The sequence below is a fragment of the Oncorhynchus nerka genome, linkage group LG13 (genome assembly GCF_034236695.1).
Source record: "Oncorhynchus nerka isolate Pitt River linkage group LG13, Oner_Uvic_2.0, whole genome shotgun sequence".
Classification (NCBI taxonomy): Eukaryota; Metazoa; Chordata; class Actinopteri; order Salmoniformes; family Salmonidae; genus Oncorhynchus; species Oncorhynchus nerka.
The window spans coordinates 5843855-5871681 of NC_088408.1; the positions used below are offsets into that span (position 1 = coordinate 5843855).

At 44.6% G+C, this 27827-nt stretch overlaps 1 protein-coding gene across 3 annotated transcripts in view; it reads right to left on the reverse strand.

Annotated features, from left to right (window-relative positions):
* Positions 1 to 12939: 12939 nt before the first annotated feature.
* Positions 12940 to 27827, reverse strand: part of snx17 (sorting nexin 17) — a 103108-nt gene continuing 88220 nt past the window's right edge. For 2 of the 3 annotated variants that reach the window (XM_065026143.1, XM_065026144.1), the window contains exons 11-16: positions 21025 to 21228; positions 18063 to 18203; positions 17848 to 17925; positions 17680 to 17754; positions 17495 to 17536; positions 12940 to 17303 (exon numbers count right to left, since the gene is read on the reverse strand). In XM_065026143.1, the coding sequence (XP_064882215.1) occupies positions 17184 to 17303; positions 17495 to 17536; positions 17680 to 17754; positions 17848 to 17925; positions 18063 to 18203; positions 21025 to 21228 (660 nt within the window). In that variant the 3' untranslated portion in view covers positions 12940 to 17183. The remainder of the gene's footprint in view (positions 17304 to 17494; positions 17537 to 17679; positions 17755 to 17847; positions 17926 to 18062; positions 18204 to 21024; positions 21229 to 27827) is intronic. The other variant, XR_010465519.1, reaches the window with a different exon arrangement.

The window sequence follows — 27827 nt, forward strand, 5'->3', positions numbered from 1 at the left end:
TTCTTATGTTTTTTTTTTATGCCTTTGGACACAGAGTTGGATGGAGGAAGCTATTTAGATTTGTTGTTGCCAGACAAATGAACTACTTTAACATTCCCCTAAAGCCCATCCACTGCATTCTCCACCATATGCTGTGTTCTTACACACACCAACTGTGCCCTACAGCTCCTCCAAACATCATTGCACATTATGGCTTACAACCACTAGTTGACCTCTTCTTACAGATGTAGGACCTTCATTTGAACCAGTTTTGCAACAGCAGGAAAATATTCCTGCTTGCAACAGGAAATGTGGATTATAATTCATGGACATTTTTTGTAGGGGCTGATTTTTTTCTTCTTCAGGGCAAATCAAGTCTGAAATTTTCAAAGTGGAAATGTAACTTTTTTTTAGAAGCTTTAAAAAATTTTTTTAACTCTTACACTACAAGTTTGCTTGGAAAATTGTCAGTTACAAAAGTAATCAAATTAAGATCCTACATCTGTACCAGTCTAGTCTACAATTCCAAACTCTCTACTGTCCTCCTCAACCCCTTATATCTCCATTACAACCTGGGGGCGTGTTCAGCAGGACACAGCGTTTTGGAACGTTCAGATAGAAATATGCTATGTAGAACAATTTAATGTCTGCTCTATTCGGGGTATTTCTATCTGCTACGTTCCAAAACATCTGACTCCTGAAGCTGGCCTCGTTGAGAAAGGCCCTCGGACGGAGAGTGTATGGACTTAGCCTGATCCCAGATCTGTTCCTGATCTCTTGCTGACCAACTGCTGTCAATGACCATAGGCGTTGGCAAGGCTGCACAAACTGATCTGGGACCAGAGGGGTACACTATAAAGTAGAATCAATGAGTTAGCCAGAGAACTTTGATAAACAGCCAGAAATATTCACTTGGATACATTACATGACCAAAAGTATGTGGACACCTGCTCGTCGAACATCTCATTCCCAAATCATGGGCATTAATATGGAGTTGGTCCCCCTCCCCCTTTACTGCTGTAACAGCCTCCACTCTTCTGGGAAGGCTTTTCACTAGATGTTGGAACATTGCTGCTATAACAGCCTCCACTCTTCTGGGAAGGCTTTCCACTAGATGTTGGAACATTGCTGCTATAACAGCCTCCACTCTCCTGGGAAGGCTTTTCACTAGATGTTGGAACATTGCTGCTATAACAGCCTCCACTCTCCTGGGAAGGCTTTCCACTAGATGTTGGAACATTGCTGCTATAACAGCCTCCACTCTTCTGGGAAGATGCATTTCCACTCTTCTGGGAAGATGTTGGAACATTGCTGCTATAACAGCCTCCACTCTTCTGGGAAGGCTTTCCACTAGATGTTGGGACATTGCTGCTATAACAGCCTCCACTCTTCTGGGAAGGCTTTCCACTAGATGTTGGAACATTGCTGCTATAACAGCCTCCACTCTTCTGGGAAGGCTTTCCACTAGATGTTGGGACATTGCTGCGGGGACTTGCTTCCATTGGTAGTGAGTGTTGCAACCGAGGACAGATGATTTTTTTAAAGAGCTTCAGCACTCTGCGGTCCTGTTCTGTGAGCTTGCGTGGCCTACCACTTTGCGGCTGAGCCGTTGTTGCTCCTAGACGTTTCCGCTTCACAATAACAGCACTTACAGTTGACAGGGGCATCTAGCTGGGCAGAAATTTGATGAACTGACTTGTTGGAAAGGTGGCATCCTATGACGGTGCGACGTTGAAAGTCACTGAGCTCTTCAGTAAGGTCATTCTACTGCCACGGTTTGTCTATGGAGATTGCATGGCTGAGTGCTTGATTTTTATACAGCTGTCAGCAACAGTGTGGCCGAATCCACTAATTTGAAGTAGTGTCCACATACTGTGTGTGTGTGTGTGTATATATATATATATATATATACACTGCTCAAAAAAATTAAGGGAACACTTAAACAACACAATGTAACTCTTAAGTCAATCACACTTCAAACAAATCAAACTGTCCACTTAGGAAGCAACACTGATTGACAATACATTTCACATGCTGTTGTGCAAATGGAATAGACAACAGGTGGAAATTATAGGCATTTAGCAAGACACCCCCAATAATGGAGTGGTTCTGCAGGTGGGGACCACAGACCACTTCTCAGTTCCTATGCTTCCTGGCTGATGTTTTGGTCACTTTTGAATGCTGGCGGTGCTTTACTCTAGTGGTAGCATGAGACGGAGTCTACAACCCACACAATGGGTTGCGAGCTGTGGCAAGAAGGTTTGCTGTGTCTGTCAGCGTAGTGTCCAGAGCATGGAGGCACTACCAGGAGACAGGCCAGTACATCAGGAGACATGGAGGAGGCTGTAGGAGGGCAACAACCCAGCAGCAGGACCACTACCTCCGCCTTTGGGCAAGGAGGAGCACTGCCAGAGCCCTGCAAAAAGTGACTGACCCCACACCGTGACTGACCCCTCTGCCATTAGGTACCGAGATGAGATCCTCAGACCCCCTGTGAGACCATATGCTGGTGCGGTTGGCCCTGGGTTCCTCCTAATGCAAGACAATGCTAGACCTCATGTGGCTGGAGTGTGTCAGCAGTTCCTGCAAGAGGAAGGCATTGATGCTATGGACTGGCCCACCCGTTCCCCAGATCGGAATCCAATTGAGCACATCTGGGACATCATGTCTCGCTCCATCCACCAACGCCACGTTGCACCACAGACTGTCCAGGAGTTGGCGGATGCTTTAGTCCTGGTCTGGGAGGAGATCCTCAGGAGACCATCCGCCACCTCATCAGGAGCATGCCCAGGCGTTGTAGGGAGGTCATACAGGATGGTGGAGGCCACACACACTACTGAGCCTCATTTTGACTTGTTTTAAGGACATTACATCAAAGTTGGATCAGCCTGTAGTGTGGTTTTCCACTTTAATTTTGAGTGTGACTCCAAATCCAGACCTCCATTGGTTGATACATTTGATTTCCATTGATAATTTGTGTGTGATTTTGTTGACAGTACATTCAACTATGTAAAGAAAAAAAGTATTTAATAAGAATATTTCATTCATTCAGATCTAGGATGTGTTATTTTAGTGTTCCCTTTATTTTTTTGAGCAGTGTGTATATACAAATTATTTTGGGGTTTGAGTTGGAGTAGACCATTCCCATTTCAAGTTGAACTTTCCCCCAAAAAATGCGAAACAATTTTCAGAATTTGTAAGGAAAGTTGTAGTAGTGTGTTGCTGTTGAAACGCTCACTGTGTTCATATTAACTGTGAAGCCCATTTGTTATGTTCTCCTGTTTTGTTTCTACTTGAAGAAGCAAGTATGCTTCCCCAAATGCACCCTATTTCCTATGGGCCCTGGTCAGAAGTAGTGCACTACATGGGGAATATGGTGCCATAGGGCTCTGGTCTAAAGTAGTGCCCTATTAATGGAATAGGGTGCCATAGGGCTCTGGTCTAAAGTAGTGCCCTATATTAATGGAATAGGGTGCCATAGGGCTCTGGTCTAAAGTAGTGCCCTATTAACGGAATAGGGTGCCATAGGGCTCTGGTCTAAAGTAGTGCCCTATTAACGGAATAGGGTGCCATAGGGCTCTGGTCTAAAGTAGTGCCCTATTAACGGAATAGGGTGCCATAGGGCTCTGGTCTAAAGTAGTGCACTATATAGGGAATAGGGTGCCATTGGGGATGTAACCCAAGACTGCGTGTAGTAAAGTGTCAACTGAATATATATATATATATATATAGCGTTTAGTTTGTTTACGTGACTATCCTCATTAGATGTGCATTTCTTTTATTTCTTTTTTTTATAACGATTTCCCCTTTAATCTTGAATGTGTGATGTGCCAGAAATATACAACATTACCTTGAACTTTACATCTTATCAAGTCCATTTGTTACTATATACAGTAAAACAAATATCAGGTTGTAACGAAATGATGAATAATCTGAAATGCATTGACTAGTCTAGCCTGGAGTGCCCCACATTTCTTGTGATGGGGTTTGGGGGTCCATTTCAGCCAATTCAGAAGTAAACTGATTCAAAAGGATAATTAGAATTTCACTTTCAATTTGAAATGGAATTCATCCCAACCCTGGCTGAATGTCTTTTTTCCCCCTCTCACTGTGTGTAGAAGGTGAGATGTCTCGTGTGTGAGCTTTAAGACAGACGTTTGTGTGTGTGTGGTGCTGAAGGTTATGTCCAGCCCTACCTATCTACGGTCCAAGTGTAACTCTTGTTCTGATGGTTTTATATTTGCCTTAATTAAGTATTTTGAAATAAACACTTTGTGTTCACTCAGTGGGAGATCAGACTGCATTCTTATGTTTCTGTATTTTTGGGGGCACGATTCCAATTTCCTACACACTTGTCAGTAGTTTGCGGTTCCCTTGTGCACGCTGAATACATATAATTGAACCACTGACCCCCCCCACCACCACTTGCTGGCCAACATTTTCCTGTGGCGTTGTCATTAAATACAGTTTTCAGTACATTTATCTGAAGCCATCCATTTAAATTTGTTCGACAGACTATAACGGAGAGAACCGTTCAGAATATTAGGGATCAATGAAAGAAAACCGTCAAAATATGAGTCCCTGTTTCACCAACTGGTAGATTTAAAAAATACTCCTCTTGTAGATTTTATTTAGGGTTAGGAAAGTGTTTAAAAACATATTTTAAGAGCCTTTATGCATGAAATAAGTGGTTTTATTCTTTCTATAAAATTGCCACATTCAATTCTGCAACCCATGATATGCTGAAAGGTTAGTGGATCATAAGGAGAATAGCAGGTTATAACACTCGTCTATAGCCTGCACGAACCATGGAACGGTTGTGACGACACAGCCGAGTATAGGTTATAACCCTCGTCTATAGCCAGGTTATAACCCTCGTCTATAGCCAGGTTATAACCCTCGTCTATAGCCTGGTTATAACCCTCGTCTATAGCCTGGTTATAACCCTCGTCTATAGCCTGCAGCCAGGAACTTATAAGACACAGCAGAGTATAGGTTATAACCCTCGTCTATAGTCAGCCTGGTTATAACCCCGTATAGCCTATAACCATGGAACTGTGTGAAGACACAGCAGAGTATAGGTTATAACCTATAGTCAGCGTCTATAGCCAGGTTATAACCCTCGTCTATAGCCTGGTTATAACCCTCGTCTATAGCCTGGTTATAACCCTCGTCTATAGCCTGGTTATAACCCTTGTCTATAGCCTGCATGAACCATGGAACTGTGTGACGACACAGCCGAGTATAGGTTATAACCCTCGTCTATAGCCTGGTTATAACCCTCGTCTATAGTCTGGTTATAACCCTCGTCTATAGCCTGGTTATAACCCTCGTCTATAGTCTGGTTATAACCCTCGTGTATTGTCTGCACGAACCATGGAACGGGTGACGACACAGCCGAGTATAGGTTATAACCCTCGTCTATAGACTGCACGAACCATGGAACTGTGTGACACAGCCGAGTACAGGTTATAACCCTCGTCTATAGCCTGCCGAGTACAGGTTATAACCCTCGTCTATAGCCTGCCGAGTACAGGTTATAACCCTCGTCTATAGCCTGCACGAACCATGGAACGATGTGACCACACAGCCGAGTACAGGTTATAACCCTCGTCTATAGCCTGGTTATAACCCTCGTCTATAGCCAGGTTATAACCCTCGTCTATAGCCTGGTTATAACCCTCGTCTATAGCCTGGTTATAACCCTAGTCTATAGCCAGCCGAGTATAGGTTATAACCCTTGTCTATAGCCTGCATGAACCATGGAACGGTGTGATGACACAGCCGAGTATAGGTTATAACCCTCGTCTATAGCCTGGTTATAACGCTCGTCTATTGCCTGCACGAACCATGGAACGGTGTGACGACACAGCCGTGTATAGGTTATAACCCTCGTCTATAGCCTGCACGAACCATGGAACTGTGTGACCACACAGCCGAGTATAGGTTATAACCCTCGTCTATAGCCAGGTTATAACCCTCGTCTATAGCCTGGTTATAACCCTCGTCTATAGCCAGGTTATAACCCTCGTCTATAGCCTGCACGAACCATGGAACTGTGTGAAGACACAGCAGAGTATAGGTTATAACCCTCGTCTATAGTCAGCCGAGTATAGGTTATAACCCTCGTCTATAGCCAGGTTATAACCCTCGTCTATAGCCAGGTTATAACCCTCGTCTATAGCCAGGTTATAACCCTCGTCTATAGCCAGGTTATAACCCTCGTCTATAGCCTGCACGAACCATGGAACTGTGTGACGACACAGCCGAGTACAGGTTATAACCCTCGTCTATAGCCAGGTTATAACCCTCGTCTATAGCCTGGTTATAACCCTCGTCTATAGCCTGGTTATAACCCTCGTCTATAGCTGGTTATAACCCTCGTCTATAGCCTGCACGAACCATGGAACGGTGTGACGACACAGCAGAGTACAGGTTATAACCCTCGTCTATAGCCTGCACGAACCATGGAACTGTGTGACGACACAGCCGAGTACAGGTTATAACCCTCGTCTATAGCCTGGTTATAACCCTCGTCTGTATAACCTGGTTATAACCCACCTGCAGAGTACAGGTTATAACCCTCGTCTATAGCCTGCACGAACCATGGAACTGTGTGACGACACAGCCGAGTACAGGTTATAACCCTCGTCTATAGCCAGGTTATAACCCTCGTCTATAGCCTGGTTATAACCCTCGTCTATAGTCTTCTATAGCCTGGTTATAACCCTCGTCTATAGCCTGGTTATAACCATGGAACTATAGCCAGCCGAGTACCATAACCCTCGTTATAAGGTTATAACCCTTGCCAGGTTATAACCCTAGTCTACAGCATGAACCATATAACCCGTCTATAGCCTGCACGAACCATGGATGTGACACAGCCGAGTATAGGTTATAACCCTCGTCTATAGCCAGGTTATAACCCTCTTCTATAGCCTGATTATAACCCTCGTCTATAGCCTGCACGAACCATGGAACGGTGTGACGACACAGCCGAGTATAGGTTATAACCCTCGTCTATAGCCAGGTTATAACCCTCGTCTATAGCCAGGTTATAACCCTCGTCTATAGCCAGATAACCCTGTCTATAGCCTGCACGAACCATGGAACTGTGTGACACAGCCGAGTATAGGTTATAACCCTCGTCTATAGCCTGGTTATAACCCTCGTCTATAGCCTGGTTATAACCCTCGTCTATAGCCTGCACGAACCATGGAACTGTGTGATAACCCTCGTCACAGCAGAGTATAGGTTATAACCCTCGTCTATAGCCTGGTTATAACCCTCGAACTATAGTCTAGGTTATAACCCCGGCCTAAGTCCCTCCCTCGTCTATAGCCTGCACGAACCATGGAACTGTGACGACACAGCCGACACCCTCGAGTATAGCCTATAACCATGGAACTGTGTGACTATTACAGCCTGAGTATAGGTTATAACCCTCGTCTATAGCCCATGGAGGTTATAACCCTCGTCTATAGCCTGGTTATAACCCTCTATAGCCTATAGCCTTTATAACCCTCGTCTATAGCCTGCACGAACCATGGAACGGTGTGACGACACAGCCGAGTATAGGTTATAACCCTCGTAGCCTATAGCCAGGTTATAACCCTCGTCTATAGCCTGGTTATAACCCTCGTCTATAGCCTGCACGAACCATGGAACTGTGTGACTACACAGCTGAGTACAGGTTATAACCCTCGTCTATAGCCTGCACGAACCATGGAACGGTGTGACGACACAGCCGAGTATAGGTTATAACCCTCGTCTATAGCCTGGTTATAACCCTCGTCTATAGCCTGGTTATAACCCTCGTCTATAGCCTGCACGAACCATGGAACTGTGTGACACAGCCGAGTACAGGTTATAACCCTCGTCTATAGCCTGCCGAGGTTATAACCCTCCTGTCTATATAGCCTGCACGAACCATGGAACGGTGTGACGACACAGCCGAGTATAGGTTATAACCCTGTCGTCTATAGCCTGGTTATAACCCTCGTCTATAGCCTGGTCTATAACCCATGGAACTGTGTGACACAGCCTATAGGTTATAACCCTCGTCTATAGCCAGCCGAGTATAGGTTATAACCCTTGTCTATAGCCTGCATGAACCATGGAACTGTGTGACGACACAGCCGAGTATAGGTTATAACCTCGTCTATAGCCTGTATAGGTTATAACCCTCCCTCGTCTATAGCCAGCCAACCCTCTTATAGCCTGTTATAACCCTTGTCTATAGCCTGCACGAACCATGGAACGGTGTGACGACACAGCCGAGTATAGGTTATAACCCTCGTCTATAGCCCTGGTATAACTGGTTATAACCATGGAACTGTGTGACCACACAGCCTAGGTTATAACCCTTGTTATAACCCATGGAACGTCTATAGCCAGGTTATAACCCTCGTCTATAGCCTGCACGAACCATGGAACTGTGTGACCACAGCCGTATGGAGTTAGAGTATAGGTTATAACCCTCGTCTATAGCCAGGTTATAACCCTCGTCTATAGCCTGTTATAACCATGGAACTGTGTGAAGACATAGCCTGGTTATAACCCTCGTCTATAGCCTGCCGTTATAGGGTTAAACCCTCGTCTGTAGCCAGGTTATAACCCGTGCCTGGTTATAACCCTCGTCTATAGCCTGGTTATAACCCTCGTCTATAGCCTGGTTATAACCCTCGTCTATAGCCTGCACGAACCATGGAACGGTGTGACGACACAGCCGAGTATAGGTTATAACCCTCGTCTATAGCCAGGTTATAACCCTCGTCTATAGCCAGGTTATAACCCTCGTCTATAGCCTGCACAAACCATGGAACTGTGTGACAACACAGCAGAGTATAGGTTATAACCCTCGTCTATAGCCAGGTTATAACCCTCGTCTATAGCCTGGTTATAACCCTCGTCTATAGCCTGGTTATAACCCTCGTCTATAGCCTGCACGAACCATGGAACGGTGTGACGACACAGCAGAGTACAGGTTATAACCCTCGTCTATAGCCTGGTTATATATAACCCTCATCTATAGCCTGGTTATAACCCTCGTCTATAGCCTGCACGAACCATGGAACTGTGTGACAACACAGCAGAGTATAGGTTATAACCCTCGTCTATAGCCTGGTTATAACCCTCGTCTATAGTCTGCACGAACCATGGAACTGTGTGACGACACAGCCAAGTATAGGTTATAACCCTCGTCTATAGCCTGGTTATAACCCTCGTCTATAGCCTGGTTATAACCCTCGTCTATAGCCTGGTTATAACCCTCGTCTATACCCTGCACGAACCATGGAACTGTGTGACGACACAGCCGAGTATAGGTTTATAACCCTCGTCTATAGCCTGGTTATAACCCTCGTCTATAGCCTGGTTATAACCCTCGTCTATAGCCTGCACGAACCATGGAACTGTGTGACGACACAGCCGAGTATAGGTTATAACCCTCGTCTATAGGCTGGTTATAACCCTCGTCTATAGTCTGGTTATAACCCTCGTCTATAGCCTGGTTATAACCCTCGTCTATAGCCTGCACGAACCATGGAACTGTGTGACGACACAGCCGAGTATAGGTTATAACCCTCGTCTATAGCCTGGTTATAACCCTCGTCTATAGCCTGCACGAACCATGGAACTGTGTGACGACACAGCCGAGTATAGGTTATAACCCTCGTCTATAGCCTGGTTATAACCCTCGTCTATAGCCTGGTTATAACCCTCGTCTATAGTCTGGTTATAACCCTCGTCTATTGTCTGCACGAACCATGGAACAGTGTGACGACACAGCCGAGTATAGGTTATAACCCTCGTCTATAGACTGCACGAACCATGGAACTGTGTGACACAGCCGAGTACAGGTTATAACCCTCGTCTATAGCCTGCCGAGTACAGGTTATAACCCTCGTCTATAGCCTGCCGATTACAGGTTATAACCCTCGTCTATAGCCTGCACGAACCATGGAACGGTGTGACGACACAGCAGAGTACAGGTTATAACCCTCGTCTATAGCCTGGTTATATATAACCCTCATCTATAGCCTGGTTATAACCCTCGTCTATAGCCTGCACGAACCATGGAACTGTGTGACAACACAGCAGAGTATAGGTTATAACCCTCGTCTATAGCCTGGTTATAACCCTCGTCTATAGTCTGCACGAACCATGGAACTGTGTGACGACACAGCCAAGTATAGGTTATAACCCTCGTCTATAGCCTGGTTATAACCCTCGTCTATAGCCTGGTTATAACCCTCGTCTATAGCCTGGTTATAACCCTCGTCTATACCCTGCACGAACCATGGAACTGTGTGACGACACAGCCGAGTATAGGTTTATAACCCTCGTCTATAGCCTGGTTATAACCCTCGTCTATAGCCTGGTTATAACCCTCGTCTATAGCCTGCACGAACCATGGAACTGTGTGACGACACAGCCGAGTATAGGTTATAACCCTCGTCTATAGGCTGGTTATAACCCTCGTCTATAGTCTGGTTATAACCCTCGTCTATAGCCTGGTTATAACCCTCGTCTATAGCCTGCACGAACCATGGAACTGTGTGACGACACAGCCGAGTATAGGTTATAACCCTCGTCTATAGCCTGGTTATAACCCTCGTCTATAGCCTGCACGAACCATGGAACTGTGTGACGACACAGCCGAGTATAGGTTATAACCCTCGTCTATAGCCTGGTTATAACCCTCGTCTATAGCCTGGTTATAACCCTCGTCTATAGTCTGGTTATAACCCTCGTCTATTGTCTGCACGAACCATGGAACAGTGTGACGACACAGCCGAGTATAGGTTATAACCCTCGTCTATAGACTGCACGAACCATGGAACTGTGTGACACAGCCGAGTACAGGTTATAACCCTCGTCTATAGCCTGCCGAGTACAGGTTATAACCCTCGTCTATAGCCTGCCATGGAACGGTGTGATTACCCCTGCGTCTATAGCCTGCCGATTACAGGTTATAACCCTCGTCTATAGCCTGCACGAACCATGGAACTGTGTGACGACACAGCCAAGTATAGGTTATAACCCTCGTCTATAGCCTGGTTATAACCCTCGTCTATAGCCTGCACGAACCATGGAACTGTGTGACGACACAGCCGAGTATAGGTTATAACCCTCGTCTATAGCCAGCTTATAACCCTCGTCTATAGCCAGCCGAGTATAGGTTATAACCCTTGTCTATAGCCTGCATGAACCATGGAACGGTGTGACGACACAGCCGAGTATAGGTTATAACCCTCGTCTATAGCCTGGTTATAACCCTCGTCTATAGCCAACTGTGTGAGCCGAGTATAGGTTATAACCCTTGTCTATAGCCTGCACGAACCATGGAACGGTGTGACGACACAGCCGTGTATAGGTTATAACCCTCGTCTATAGCCTGCACGAACCATGGAACTGTGTGACCACACAGCCGAGTATAGGTTATAACCCTCGTCTATAGCCAGGTTATAACCCTCGTCTATAGCCTGCACGAACCATGGAACTGTGTGAAGACACAGCAGAGTATAGGTTATAACCCTCGTCTATAGTCCCGGTTATAGGTTATAACCCTCGTCTATAGCCTGGTTATAACCCTCGTCTATAGCCTGGTTATAACCCTCGTCTATAGCCTGGTTATAACCCTCGTCTATAGCCTGGTTATAACCCTCGTCTATAGCCTGGTTATAACCCTCGTCTATAGCCTGCACGGACCATGGAACGGTGTGACGACACAGCCGAGTATAGGTTATAACCCTCGTCTATAGCCAGGTTATAACCCTCGTCTATAGCCAGGTTATAACCCTCGTCTATAGCCTGCACGAACCATGGAACTGTGTGACGACACAGCCAAGTATGGCGCCATGAGTCCGGTTCAATCGTTTATGGCTTGGTCTGCATTCTGGTTCATCATCATAATAAGTAACCACATGGCTGTGACAGTGTTTAGAGGAAGTAAATAAATGTTGTGATAATGTAGAATATACCAACTGAAGGGAACTAACAGTAAATGTAATGATAATGTAGTCTATACCAACTGAAGGGAACTAACAGTAAATGTAATGATAATGTAGACTATACCAACTGAAGGGAACCGACAGTAAATGGAATGATAATGTAGAATATACCAACTGAAGGGAACTAACAGTAAATGGAATGATAATGTAGAATATGCCAACTGAAGGGAACCGACAGTAAATGGAATGATAATGTAGGCTATACCAACTGAAGGGAACCGACAGTAAATGGAATGATAATGTAGGCTATACCAACTGAAGGGAACTGACAGTAAATGGAATGATAATGTAGGCTATACCAACTGAAGGGAACTGACAGTAAATGGAATGATAATGTAGTCTATACCAACTGAAGGGAACCGACAGTAAATGGAATGATAATGTAGACTATACCAACTGAAGGGAACCGACAGTAAATGGAATGATAATGTAGGCTATACCAACTGAAGGGAACTGACAGTAAATGGAATGATAATGTAGTCTATACCAACTGAAGGGAACCGACAGTAAATGGAATGATAATGTAGACTATACCAACTGAAGGGAACCGACAGTAAATGGAATGATAATGTAGACTATACCAACTGAAGGGAACCGACAGTAAATGGAATGATAATGTAGACTATACCAACTGAAGGGAACTAACAGTAAATGGAATGATAATGTAGTCTATACCAACTGAAGGGAACTAACAGTAAATGGAATGATAATGTAGTCTATACCAACTGAAGGGAATCGACAGTAAATGGAATGATAATGTAGATAATTGAGACACGGATCACTTTAGGTTTGATATGCAGCACATCAGAAATCCTTCAATTTGAAGTAAGGAGACTTCTCCCTCATCTGACACGCAGGCCCTTCACTAGTTTACACCAGTAGAATGAATGTTACATTCTGTTGTTCATCCAAGGCTAATACAAATACAGACTCAAGGTTGTTGGTATAATTTGGCACCTAAACTTTTATTTAAATCCATTTAACAGTATAATATGGTGATGGGAAAAACCAAAACAGAATCATCATGATACCCTATTTCCCACAGGGGTCTAAAGTAGTGCACTACATTGGGGTGCCATTGGGTCCTAATAAAAAGTAGTGCACTACATAGGGAATACTGTAGGGTGCCATTTTGGCTGATGCAAACAACATTCTCTGCAGAAAACATCCATCCAACAGTCTATGGGTTTGCATTTCCTTGACTTGTCATGGCGCTACATTTGATCAGAACAGCTAGTTGAGATAACATTCTGCTTCCTCCTCATAGCCTGGTCCCAGATCTGTTTGTGCCGTTTGGCTCAATTTCCATAGCCTGGGTACTAGTCTGTTTAGCTAGCATGCCATTCATTTTATTCTGTGTGATTGAGAGTGGAAGGCTAATAACTAAGACAGACTGGTACCCAGGCTACTACAATGACCGTAGGCAAGACAACACAAGCGGCTCTTGGACCCCAAGGCGATCCTCCTATAACTTTCTCCGTGTCAACTTTTATTAGTATTCAATATATGGTAATACGAGACTAAGTATTGTTCATCAAGGAGGAAAAAGCCTGGAATCCAGGTTACATTGATGCTAACAAAAATGGGAATGTTTTGAATAAACACCGGTGGAATCCAATTGAACAAAATGGTGTAAATGAATTTTTCCACACAGACTTTAGTCTGTGTCCTTGGACATGAGATCACAGATTTTAAATATGTCAATTAAGCACCTCTTGAGATGATTGCCTCATTGTTTATTCAAGAAAAATGTTACACAAACCCCCAAAAACTTTTGTTTGCTAAACTAACACAAATCAATAATCAAAATCAGACATGGTATTTTAATACACTTTTCATTACAACTAAAAAATTAAAATAAAACATTCTGTAAACAATTGATTACATTTGATCTGTTTTTGATGACAAACTATTGACTATTCAGATGTTACTACAATGTTCAGAATATTTCACTTTACATGTACATCTATCTATAAGTCACTTTATACCATGGCTTTAAAGAAAAAAAGAAGTTTGTTGTGCAAAATGCTTTAGTAAACTATCATTTTGGCATTTATGAAGAACCACAAAACGAATTGGTGAGGAGGAGGGTAGGGGGGGGAGAACAAGAAATTATGGATTTTCAGAACCCTTTGGAAATATTCCATGGCACCCTATTCCCTATGTACTGCACTATATAGGGAATAGGGTTATATAATGCCCTGGTTTAAAGTAGTGCACTATATAGGACATAGGGTGGCATTTAAGGAAGCAGACCATTGTTTTTCATGCTCCACATTACTTAATAAATATCCATCTCCATCTGTAATACTGTGCAAAATTCTGGGTTCAGGAAGTGCAAGCAGTTTAGCCGACCAAATCAAACCACATCTCCTCCTGCAAGATTCTAGCTGGTGAGGTCGCATTACCTAAGGCTGACACTTGGTTGGTGGGTTTTGCGTTTCGACCTATGGCAAACCCACAGTGGACCACAGGACCAGAAGTGGAAATGTTCCAATCATCTTTCTGGTAATATTAACAAGTCTGAAACCTGTACTTGGAGATTCACATTAAAACTCATACTAATCATCATTAAAACAGCACTGTTATGAAGTGGGGAAGATCAATAACACCCTACAAAGGAAGTTATTGGGAAAAACATTTTGGCAACATTAACACTTACATTCCACAGATAAGTAACCCATTTCAAGAGCTGGAATTGACAACGTACCTTGGCTTTCTGATGTGACAGAATTACAGGCTAAAAGAAAAGACACGGATGAAGACAAAGACACAAGGCCCCTTTTAGAATGAAGGAATGTCAGGACGCTCTATGGTAGAATGAAGGAATGTCAGGACTCTCTATGGTAGAATGAAGGAATGTCAGGACACTCTATGGTAGAATGAAGGAATGTCAGGACGCTCTATGGTAGAATGAAGGAATGTCAGGACGCTCTATGGTAGAATGAAGGAATGTCAGGACTATGGTAGAATGAAGGAATGTCAGGACTCTCTATGGTAGAATGAAGGAATGTCAGGACGCTCTATGGTAGAATGAAGGAATGTCAGGACACTATGGTAGAATGAAGGAATGTCAGGACGCTCTATGGTAGAATGAAGGAATGTCAGGACTATGGTAGAATCAAGGAATGTCAGGACGCTCTATGGTAGAATGAAGGAATGTCAGGACGCTCTATGGTAGAATGAAGGAATGTCAGGACGCTCTATGGTAGAATGAAGGAATGTCAGGACGCTCTATGGTAGAATGAAGGAATGTCAGGACTCTCTATGGTAGAATGAAGGAATGTCAGGACGCTCTATGGTAGAATGAAGGAATGTCAGGACACTATGGTAGAATGAAGGAATGTCAGGACGCTCTATGGTAGAATGAAGGAATGTCAGGACTATGGTAGAATCAAGGAATGTCAGGACTCTATGGTAGAATGAAGGGATGTCAGGACGCTCTATGGTAGAATGAAGGAATGTCAGGACTCTCTATGGTAGAATGAAGGAATGTCAGGACTCTCTATGGTAGAATGAAGGAATGTCAGGACGCTCTGTGGTAGAATGAAGGTATATCAGGACGCTCTATGGTAGAATGAAGGAATGTCAGAACTATGGTAGAATGAAGGAATGTCAGGACTCTCTATGGTAGAATGAAGGAATGTCAGGACTATGGTAGAATGAAGGAATGTCAGGACGCTCTATGGTAGAATGAAGGAATGTCAGGACGCTCTATGGTAGAATGAAGGAATGTCAGGACGCTCTATGGTAGAAAGTCATATATGAAGACCAGGGGTTGGAACTGGTTCAGGGAACAGAACAGAAAAATAACTACATTTTCTGAGGAACAGAACCAGAACCGAGAATGGAAGTGATCAATACTGTTCCAGAACAGAACCGTTCTTCTAAAAGCATGGGAACTGGTTAATAACGCTCTTTTACATTCTGGGTATTTTTCATTCCCACAAAAACAAAAAAAACGCAACAAAGCACCAATGCAAAGCCCTCACTTTATCACTCAGGAAGTAATTCCAGTGTCTGTCTGTGCCTGCCAGCTGAACATCTTTGCCAGTGTGTTTGTAGGCTACCTGCCCCTCCCTCTGAAGCATAGTCTACTGTAGCTACTGATGTTACAAGCATGGATTTCTGGAATTTACTATGATCCCTGTCCAGCATTCATTTCTATGACTGTCAGCTAGCTGGACAGAGTGAAGAGACTATAGATGACTGTTAGCTAGCTGGACAGAGTGAAGAGACTATAGATGACTGTTAGCTAGCTGGACAGAGTGAAGAGACTATAGATGACTGTCAGCTAGCTGGACAGAGTGAAGAGACTATAGATGACTGTCAGCTATCTGGACAGAGTGAAGAGACTATAGATGATTGTCAGCTAGCTGGACAGAGTGAAGAGACTATAGATGACTGTCAGCTAGCTGGACAGAGAGAAGAGACTATAAATGACTGTTAGCTAGCTGGACAGAGTGAAGACACTATAGATGACTGTTAGCTAGCTGGACAGAGTGAAGAGACTATAGATGACTGTCAGCTAGCTGGACAGAGTGAAGAGACTATAGATGACTGTTATCTATCTGGACAGAGTGAAGAGACTATAGATGACTGTTATCTATCTGGACAGAGTGAAGACACTATAGATGACTGTCAGCTAGCTGGACAGAGTGAAGAGACTATAGATGACTGTTAGCTAGCTGGACAGAGTGAAGACACTATAGATGACTGTTAGCTAGCTGGACAGAGTGAAGACACTATAGATGACTGTTAGCTAGCTGGACAGAGTGAATAGACTATAGATGACTTATCAAGCTGGACAGAGTGAAGAGACTATAGACGTAGGCCCATTATCACTGATACACAGCTTCCACTTGGTTTTAGTCATTTCAACGTCAATTGAGTGTTTCACAGCATGACCCCCGTGGATTAGACTGCAGACTGTAATTTTAATTCTATTTGTTCTTGATATTTTATTAAGTTGAATACGGGGGGATAGGATTGTAAAACAGGAGGGCAGTGGGTAGTCAGTCATCCTGTACCTGAAACACATAAGATAGATGGCAGTCTTTGTGAAGCTGACACGACAAGACTGATCTTAAGGCAGGCAGCAGACTCCCAGGAAGGGCTACAATCTTACAGAATCAGACAATCCGCTCGGCTCAGCGTTCGACGGGTGGAGGTGTGGTGAAGGGGTGAATATTACAGGTCATCATCCCCGATCCCCTCGAAGGCATAGTTGCCATGGAAATCGTTGCCGCTGATGTCATTCGCTGAGTTGGAGGCGCTGATCCCTCTGAGAGACACAGAGCTCAGCTTAGTCTGAGAGAGAGAGAGAGAGAAACAGAGACATCGTGTTAGAGCAACAGTCACTTACACATTTCCATATCGACCCCCAGCCACCTAAAACAGAGACTCAACCATAGAGATCAAATGATTTACTGTTAATTGTGATTCTCTATGTAATTCTGTGGACTTGACATTTGGGAGATCAAAGCAGAAACATTACTCACTGAGAGTTTGACAATCTGGTCTCGGTTTGGGTCAGGAGAGTCCTGCAGGGGAGAGGAAGGTCACAAATAAGGTGAAACATCAAGTAGAAGATCTTTCCATTCAAAAAACGTCGAAACGTGTTCTCTCCGGGGGTGTACGGTAATCAGTGGCATATATCATAGACCTGTGCAGTCCCTGTTCTCACCAGTAGAGGGGGGGATTTCACAGTTTGCTGACTTTCAGACCGATGCAGGGGGCCATTGTGACGTTTCCTTAGCATCTGAACAAGACATAATGAATACAGGAAGTCAGAACATGGCAGACGAGTTAACTTAAGGTGGATCTGTCCCATCACCAAAGACCAAACACGCACCTTCTTGATGCTTCCTCCGGACTTCTTCACCATCAGCTCATCAACCATCGACTGAAGACAGATGCTCATCATGATTGCCTGAAAACACACACACACACACACACACACACACACACACACCAACTCTAGATATTTCAATCAATAGCAGCAGAGGTCAAACTCCTACTTCTTGGGTGACTCCATATTGACCTGACCTCTAAACCCTAACCTCTGACCTGTGGGCTGGTGATGGTGACCCACTGGAGACGATCTTTGCTCATCAGATACTCGAAGGCCAGCTCCAACTTCACCTCACACTTGGCTGAGGAGCAGGGGCCCGGGGTTGGGGAGGATGAGCCGTTCACTACCGGGACCTGCTGCGGTTGGGAAAGGAGACAGGGTCACTATGGTTGGACACCACCATCATCATCGTCATCGTCACCATCCCAACTCAAGCAGTCTGTGCAGCTAATGAATGCCTACACTACAGAGAATGTAATGTTAGCTAAAGGACAGAGGGTCAAAAGTAGTGCACTACTACATAGGACTCGGGTCAAAAGTGCACTACTACATAGGACTCGGGACTCGTCTCCCATAGGACTCGTCTCCCATAGGACTCGTCTCCATTAGGACTCGGGACTCGTCTCCCATAGGACTCGGGACTCCATAGGACTCGTCTCCCATAGGACTCGGGACTCGTCTCCCATAGGACTCCATAGGACTCGGGACTCGTCTCCCATAGGACTCGGGACTCGTCTCCCATAGGACTCGGGACTCGTCTCCATTAGGACTCGGGACTCGTCTCCCATTAGTGTACAGTCTTTACTTAAGGGCTCTGCAGTGGGTCGTTTGGGACAGATATACACCGTCTCGTCATCATAGTGCTAGCTCACTAGCCCTACTGTTTATAGGAGTCTCCTTCTGGAAAAACGGTCTGTTTCCACTTCATCCCCAAGCCCCCTGGGTAATGAGATGGAACAAGAGATTCTATTCTAAGTTGAGATGTGTTTTTCAGATGCTTCTCCTAGTAATGTACAGCTGATGCATTAGGATGTTTGGAAATAGTTTGATTGGAGAGGAACACTCATTAAATATGACTAGGATCCCTGAGGGGGAGTTTAGTAGAACCATTAACTACTGGTCCATGTAGTGGGGGGGGGGGGGGGGGGGGCAGAACTAAACCATGTTCCCTGTTACCAACTGGATGCCATTCAGCCACAAGAGCATTAGTGAGGCCGGGCACTGTTGTTGGACGATTAGGCCTGGCTCGTAGTAGGCGTTCCAATTCATCCCAAAGGTGTTCGATGGGGTTGAGGTCAGGGCTCTGAGCAGGCCAGTCAAGTTCTTCCACACCGATCTCAACAAACTACTTCTGTATGGACCTCGCTTTGTGCATAGGGGACATTGTCATGCTGAAACAGGAAAGGGCCTTCCAAAACTGTTGCCACAAAGTTGGAAGCACAGAAATCATCTAGAATGTCATTGTATGCTGTAGCATTAAGATTTCCCTTCACTGGAACTAAGGGGCCCAAACCAATGAAAAACAGCCCCAGACCATTATTCCTCCTCCACCAAACTTTACAGTTGGCACTATGCATTGGGCCAGGTAGCGTTCTCCTGGCATCCGCCAAACCCAGATTTGTCCGTCGGACTGCCAGATGGTGAAAAGCGTGATTCATCACTCCATCACTATTTACACCACTTCAAGATGTTAAGCTTGTGTGCGGCTGTTCGGCCATGGAAACCCATGGATCTAACGATGAGCAGTTTGGAACCTTAGGGAGGTCTTTATAGAGGTTAGAGAGATATAGAGGTCTTTATAGAGGTTACAGAGGTATTTATAGAGGTTAGAGAGATTATAGAGGTTAGAGAGATTATAGAGGTCTTTATAGAGGTTACAGAGGTCTTTATAGAGGTTAGAGAGATTATATAGGTCTTTATAGAGGTTAGAGAGATTATAGAGGTCTTTATAGAGGTTACAGAGGTCTTTATAGAGGTTAGAGAGATTATATAGGGTCTTTATAGAGGTTACAGAGGTCTTTATAGAGGTTAGAGAGGTCTTTATAGAGGTTACAGAGATTATAGAGGTCTTTATAGAGGTTACAGAGGTCTTTATAGAGGTTACAGAGGTCTTTATAGAGGTTAGAGAGATTATATAGGTCTTTATAGAGGTTACAGAGGTCTTTATAGAGGTTAGAGAGATTATAGAGGTCTTTATAGAGATTAGAGAGATTATAGAGGTTAGAGAGATTATAGAGGTTCTTTATAGAGGTTACAGAGGTCTTTATAGAGGTTAGAGAGATTATAGAGGTCTTTATAGAGATTAGAGAGATTATAGAGGTCTTTATAGAGGTTATAGAGCTGCTTTATAGAGGTTATAGAGCTGCTTTATAGAGCTGCTTTATAGAGGTTATAGAGCTGCTTTATAGAGGTTATAGAGCTGCTTTATAGAGCTGCTTTATAGAGGTTATAGAGCTGCTTTATAGAGCTGCTTTATAGAGGTTATAGAGCTGCTTTATAGAGGTTATAGAGCTGCTTTATAGAGGTTATAGAGCTGCTATATAGAGGTTATAGAGCTGCTATATAGAGGTTATAGAGATGCTTTATAGAGGTTATAGAGCTGCTTTATAGAGGTTATAGAGGTCTTTATAGAGGTTAGAGATGTGCTTTATAGAGGTTAGAGATGTGCTTTATAGAGTTTATAGAGGTGCTTTATAGAGCTGTGAAGACAGTTAAACTGTAGTCAGGCAATGACCTGTCTTTCATCCTACATTGGCACTGTACATGTCCCTTCCTGCTTCCTGTACCATACGCCTTAGAATGAGCATACAGCTGTCTGGCTGGGTGATAAAGGGGCTCTGTGGGGTTGTGTGTAAGTGGTCAGTTTACCCAGAGGAGAGGAATAGAAGCATGTGTGTGGCACACTACAGGGGGGGGGACAAATGGGAGACCCACACTGGTTTTAATGAGAGGGAGGGGAAAGGGGGAAGTGAGAGGGAGGGGAAAGGGGGAAGTGAGAGGTCACGCTAACACCAATTCGGTCATAATTTGGATGGATTCCAAAACGAATGATGAAATTGGTTCCCCTCCCCTGTAAAACTGACCGTAGAGAACAACATCCCTCTACTCCAAATTCAGCATTCAGAGGACACTTAAAATAGAGAGTAGAGTAACGTAATTTGGGGGAGGGTTACGTACAGACGAAGTGACCCTCCAGCACCTCATGCGCGTGACCTTGAAGCTCCCCTCCTTCATCTGTTCGTTGGGCAGCTTGACCTGGAAGTTGAGTTCGTTGTTGCCAGCGGAGACGATCACGTGACAGCCCTTCTCCGGGAAGTCTGTCACGCACGGGTCAAACTTGATGTAGCCGAAGTATTTCAGCGTCTGACCGAGCCTAATGAACTGGAGAAACAGGCAGACATCTTAGCCTAATGAACTGGAGAAACAGGCAGAAATATTAGCCTAATGAACTGGAGAAACAGGCAGACATCTTAGCCTAATGAACTGGAGAAACAGGCAGAAATATTAGCCTAATGAACTGGAGAAACAGGCAGACATCTTAGCCTAATGAACTGGAGAAACAGGCAGAAATCTTAGCCTAATGAACTGGAGAAACAGGCAGAAATCTTAGCCTAATGAACTGGAGAAACAGGCAGAAATCTTAGCCTAATGAACTGGAGAAACAGACAGAAATCTTAGCCTAATGAACTGGAGAAACAGGCAGACATCTTAGCCTAATGAACTGGAGAAACAGACAGAAATACATGAACTAGAGAGACAGGCAGGAAGACATGAACTAGCAGAATGAACTGGAGAAACAGACAGAAATACATGAACTAGAGAGACAGGCAGGAAGACATGAACTAGCAGAATGAACTGGAGAGACAGGCAGAAAGACATGAACTAGAGAGACAGGCAGGAAGACATGAACTAGCAGAATGAACTGGAGAGACAGGCAGAAAGACATGAACTAGCAGAATGAACTGGAGAGACAGGCAGGAAGACATGAACTAGAGAGACAGGCAGAAAGACATGAACTAGCAGAATGAACTAGCAGAAACAGGCAGGAAGACACAAACTAGCAGAATGAACTGGAGAGACAGGCAGGAAGACATGAACTGGAGAGACAGGCAGGAAGACATGAACTAGAGAGACAGGCAGAAAGACATGAACTAGCAGAATGAACTAGAGAGACAGGCAGAAAGACATGAACTAGCAGAATGAACTGGAGAGACAGGCAGAAAGACATGAACTAGCAGAATGAACTGGAGAGACAGGCAGAAAGACATGAAGTAGAGACAGGCAGAAAGACATGAACTAGCAGAATGAACTGGAGAGACAGGCAGAAAGACATGAACTAGAGAGACAGGCAGAAAGACATGAACTAGAGAGACAGGCAGGAAGACATGAACTAGCAGAATGAACTGGAGAGACAGGCAGAAAGACATGAACTAGAGAGACAGGCAGGAAGACATGAACTAGCAGAATGAACTGGAGAGACAGGCAGAAAGACATGAACTAGCAGAATGAACTAGAGAGACAGGCAGGAAGACATGAACTAGCAGAATGAACTGGAGAGACAGGCAGAAAGACATGAACTAGCAGAATGAACTGGAGAGAGGGGCAGAAAGACACGAACTAGAGAGACAGGCAGAAAGACATGAACTAGAGAGACAGGCAGAAAGACATGAACTAGCAGAATGAACTGGAGAGACAGGGAGAAAGACATGAACTAGAGAGACAGGCAGAAAGACATGAACTAGCAGAATGAACTGGAGAGACAGGCAGGAAGACATGAACTAGCAGAATGAACTGGAGAGACAGGCAGAAAGACATGAACTAGAGAGACAGGCAGGAAGACATGAACTAGCAGAATGAACTGGAGAGACAGGCAGAAAGACATGAACTAGAGAGACAGGCAGAAAGACATGAACTAGCAGAATGAACTGAGGAGACAGGCAGAAAGACATGAACTAGAGAGACAGGCAGGAAGACATGAACTAGAGAGACAGGTAGAAAGACATGAACTAGCAGAATGAACTGGAGAGACAGGCAGAAAGACATGAACTAGCAGAATGAACTGGAGAGACAGGCAGAAAGACATGAACTAGCAGAATGAACTGGAGAGACAGGCAGAAAGACATGAACTAGCAGAATGAACTGGAGAGACAGGCAGAAAGACACGAACTAGCAGAATGAACTGGAGAGACAGGCAGAAAGACATGAACTAGAGAGACAGGCAGGAAGACATGAACTAGAGAGACAGGCAGGAAGACATGAACTAGCAGAATGAACTGGAGAGACAGGCAGAAAGACATGAACTAGCAGAATGAACTGGAGAGACAGGCAGAAAGACACAAACTAGAGAGACAGGCAGAAAGACATGAACTAGAGAGACAGGCAGAAAGACATGAACTAGCAGAATGAACTAGAGAGACAGGCAGAAAGACATGAACTAGCAGAATGAACTGGAGAGACAGGCAGAAAGACATGAACTAGAGAGACAGGCAGGAAGACATGAACTAGAGAGACAGGTAGAAAGACATGAACTAGCAGAATGAACTGGAGAGACAGGCAGAAAGACATGAACTAGAGACAGGCAGAAAGACATGAACTAGCAGAATGAACTGGAGAGACAGGCAGAAAGACATGAACTAGAGAGACAGGCAGGAAGACATGAACTAGCAGAATGAACTGGAGAGACAGGCAGAAAGACATGAACTAGAGAGACAGGCAGGAAGACATGAACTAGCAGAATGAACTGGAGAGACAGGCAGAAAGACATGAACTAGAGAGACAGGCAGGAAGACATGAACTAGCAGAATGAACTAGAGAGACAGGCAGGAAGACACGAACTAGCAGAATGAACTGGAGAGACAGGCAGAAAGACATGAACTAGAGAGACAGGCAGGAAGACATGAACTAGAGAGACAGGCAGGAAGACATGAACTAGCAGAATGAACTGGAGAGACAGGCAGAAAGACATGAACTAGCAGAATGAACTGGAGAGACAGGCAGAAAGACACAAACTAGAGAGACAGGCAGAAAAACATGAACTAGAGAGAGGGCAGAAAGACATGAACTAGCAGAATGAACTGGAGAGACAGGCAGAAAGACATGAACTAGAGAGACAGGCAGGAAGACATGAACTAGAGAGAGAGGCAGAAAGACATGAACTAGCAGAATGAACTGGAGAGACAGGCAGAAAGACATGAACTAGCAGAATGAACTAGAGCGACAGGCAGGAAGACATGAACTAGCAGAATGAACTGGAGAGACAGGCAGGAAGACATGAACTAGCAGAATGAACTGGAGAGACAGGCAGGAAGACATGAACTAGCAGAATGAACTGGAGAGACAGGCAGAAAGACATGAACTAGAGAGACAGGCAGAAAGACATGAACTAGCAGAATGAACTGGAGAGACAGGCAGAAAGACACGAACTAGCAGAATGAACTGGAGAGACAGGCAGAAAGACATGAACTAGAGAGACAGGCAGGAAGACATGAACTAGAGAGACAGGCAGGAAGACATGAACTAGCAGAATGAACTGGAGAGACAGGCAGAAAGACATGAACTAGCAGAATGAACTGGAGAGACAGGCAGAAAGACACAAACTAGAGAGACAGGCAGAAAGACATGAACTAGAGAGACAGGCAGAAAGACATGAACTAGCAGAATGAACTAGAGAGACAGGCAGAAAGACATGAACTAGCAGAATGAACTGGAGAGACAGGCAGAAAGACATGAACTAGAGAGACAGGCAGGAAGACATGAACTAGAGAGACAGGTAGAAAGACATGAACTAGCAGAATGAACTGGAGAGACAGGCAGAAAGACATGAACTAGAGACAGGCAGAAAGACATGAACTAGCAGAATGAACTGGAGAGACAGGCAGAAAGACATGAACTAGAGAGACAGGCAGGAAGACATGAACTAGCAGAATGAACTGGAGAGACAGGCAGAAAGACATGAACTAGAGAGACAGGCAGGAAGACATGAACTAGCAGAATGAACTGGAGAGACAGGCAGAAAGACATGAACTAGAGAGACAGGCAGGAAGACATGAACTAGCAGAATGAACTAGAGAGACAGGCAGGAAGACACGAACTAGCAGAATGAACTGGAGAGACAGGCAGAAAGACATGAACTAGAGAGACAGGCAGGAAGACATGAACTAGAGAGACAGGCAGGAAGACATGAACTAGCAGAATGAACTGGAGAGACAGGCAGAAAGACATGAACTAGCAGAATGAACTGGAGAGACAGGCAGAAAGACACAAACTAGAGAGACAGGCAGAAAAACATGAACTAGAGAGAGAGCAGAAAGACATGAACTAGCAGAATGAACTGGAGAGACAGGCAGAAAGACATGAACTAGAGAGACAGGCAGGAAGACATGAACTAGAGAGAGGCAGAAAGACATGAACTAGCAGAATGAACTGGAGAGACAGGCAGAAAGACATGAACTAGCAGAATGAACTAGAGCGACAGGCAGGAAGACATGAACTAGCAGAATGAACTGGAGAGACAGGCAGGAAGACATGAACTAGCAGAATGAACTGGAGAGACAGGCAGGAAGACATGAACTAGCAGAATGAACTGGAGAGACAGGCAGAAAGACATGAACTAGAGAGACAGGCAGAAAGACATGAACTAGCAGAATGAACTGGAGAGACAGGCAGAAAGACATGAACTAGAGAGACAGGCAGGAAGACATGAACTAGAGAGACAGGTAGAAAGACATGAACTAGCAGAATGAACTGGAGAGACAGGCAGAAAGACATGAACTAGCAGAATGAACTGGAGAGACAGGCAGAAAGACATGAACTAGCAGAATGAACTGGAGAGACAGGCAGAAAGACATGAACTAGCAGAATGAACTGGAGAGACAGGCAGAAAGACATGAACTAGCAGAATGAACTGGAGAGACATGCAGGAAGACACGAACTAGCAGAATGAACTGGAGAGACAGGCAGAAAGACATGAACTAGAGAGACAGGCAGGAAGACATGAACTAGCAGAATGAACTGGAGAGACAGGCAGAAAGACATGAACTAGCAGAATGAACTGGAGAGACAGGCAGAAAGACACAAACTAGAGAGACAGGCAGAAAGACATGAACTAGCAGAATGAACTAGAGAGACAGGCAGGAAGACACGAACTAGCAGAATGAACTAGAGAGACAGGCAGGAAGACACGAACTAGCAGAATGAACTGGAGAGACAGGCAGAAAGACATGAACTAGAGAGACAGGCAGGAAGACATGAACTAGAGAGACAGGCAGGAAGACATGAACTAGCAGAATGAACTGGAGAGACAGGCAGAAAGACATGAACTAGAGAGACAGGCAGGAAGACATGAACTAGCAGAATGAACTGGAGAGACAGGCAGAAAGACATGAACTAGAGAGACAGGCAGGAAGACATGAACTAGCAGAATGAACTGGAGAGACAGGCAGAAAGACATGAACTAGAGAGACAGGCAGGAAGACATGAACTAGCAGAATGAACTAGAGAGACAGGCAGGAAGACACGAACTAGCAGAATGAACTGGAGAGACAGGCAGAAAGACATGAACTAGAGAGACAGGCAGGAAGACATGAACTAGAGAGACAGGCAGGAAGACATGAACTAGCAGAATGAACTGGAGAGACAGGCAGAAAGACATGAACTAGCAGAATGAACTGGAGAGACAGGCAGAAAGACACAAACTAGAGAGACAGGCAGAAAAACATGAACTAGAGAGAGAGGCAGAAAGACATGAACTAGCAGAATGAACTGGAGAGACAGGCAGAAAGACATGAACTAGAGAGACAGGCAGGAAGACATGAACTAGAGAGAGAGGCAGAAAGACATGAACTAGCAGAATGAACTGGAGAGACAGGCAGAAAGACATGAACTAGCAGAATGAACTAGAGCGACAGGCAGGAAGACATGAACTAGCAGAATGAACTGGAGAGACAGGCAGAAAGACACAAACTAGAGAGACAGGCAGAAAAACATGAACTAGAGAGAGAGGCAGAAAGACATGAACTAGCAGAATGAACTGGAGAGACAGGCAGAAAGACATGAACTAGAGAGACAGGCAGGAAGACATGAACTAGAGAGAGAGGCAGAAAGACATGAACTAGCAGAATGAACTGGAGAGACAGGCAGAAAGACATGAACTAGCAGAATGAACTAGAGCGACAGGCAGGAAGACATGAACTAGCAGAATGAACTGGAGAGACAGGCAGGAAGACATGAACTAGCAGAATGAACTGGAGAGACAGGCAGGAAGACATGAACTAGCAGAATGAACTGGAGAGACAGGCAGAAAGACATGAACTAGAGAGACAGGCAGAAAGACATGAACTAGCAGAATGAACTGGAGAGACAGGCAGAAAGACATGAACTAGAGAGACAGGCAGGAAGACATGAACTAGAGAGACAGGTAGAAAGACATGAACTAGCAGAATGAACTGGAGAGACAGGCAGAAAGACATGAACTAGCAGAATGAACTGGAGAGACAGGCAGAAAGACATGAACTAGCAGAATGAACTGGAGAGACAGGCAGAAAGACATGAACTAGCAGAATGAACTGGAGAGACAGGCAGAAAGACATGAACTAGCAGAATGAACTGGAGAGACAGGCAGAAAGACATGAACTAGCAGAATGAACTGGAGAGACAGGCAGAAAGACATGAACTAGCAGAATGAACTGGAGAGACAGGCAGAAAGACATGAACTAGCAGAATGAACTGGAGAGACATGCAGGAAGACACGAACTAGCAGAATGAACTGGAGAGACAGGCAGAAAGACATGAACTAGAGAGACAGGCAGGAAGACATGAACTAGAGAGACAGGCAGGAAGACATGAACTAGCAGAATGAACTGGAGAGACAGGCAGAAAGACATGAACTAGCAGAATGAACTGGAGAGACAGGCAGAAAGACACAAACTAGAGAGACAGGCAGAAAGACATGAACTAGCAGAATGAACTGGAGAGACAGGCAG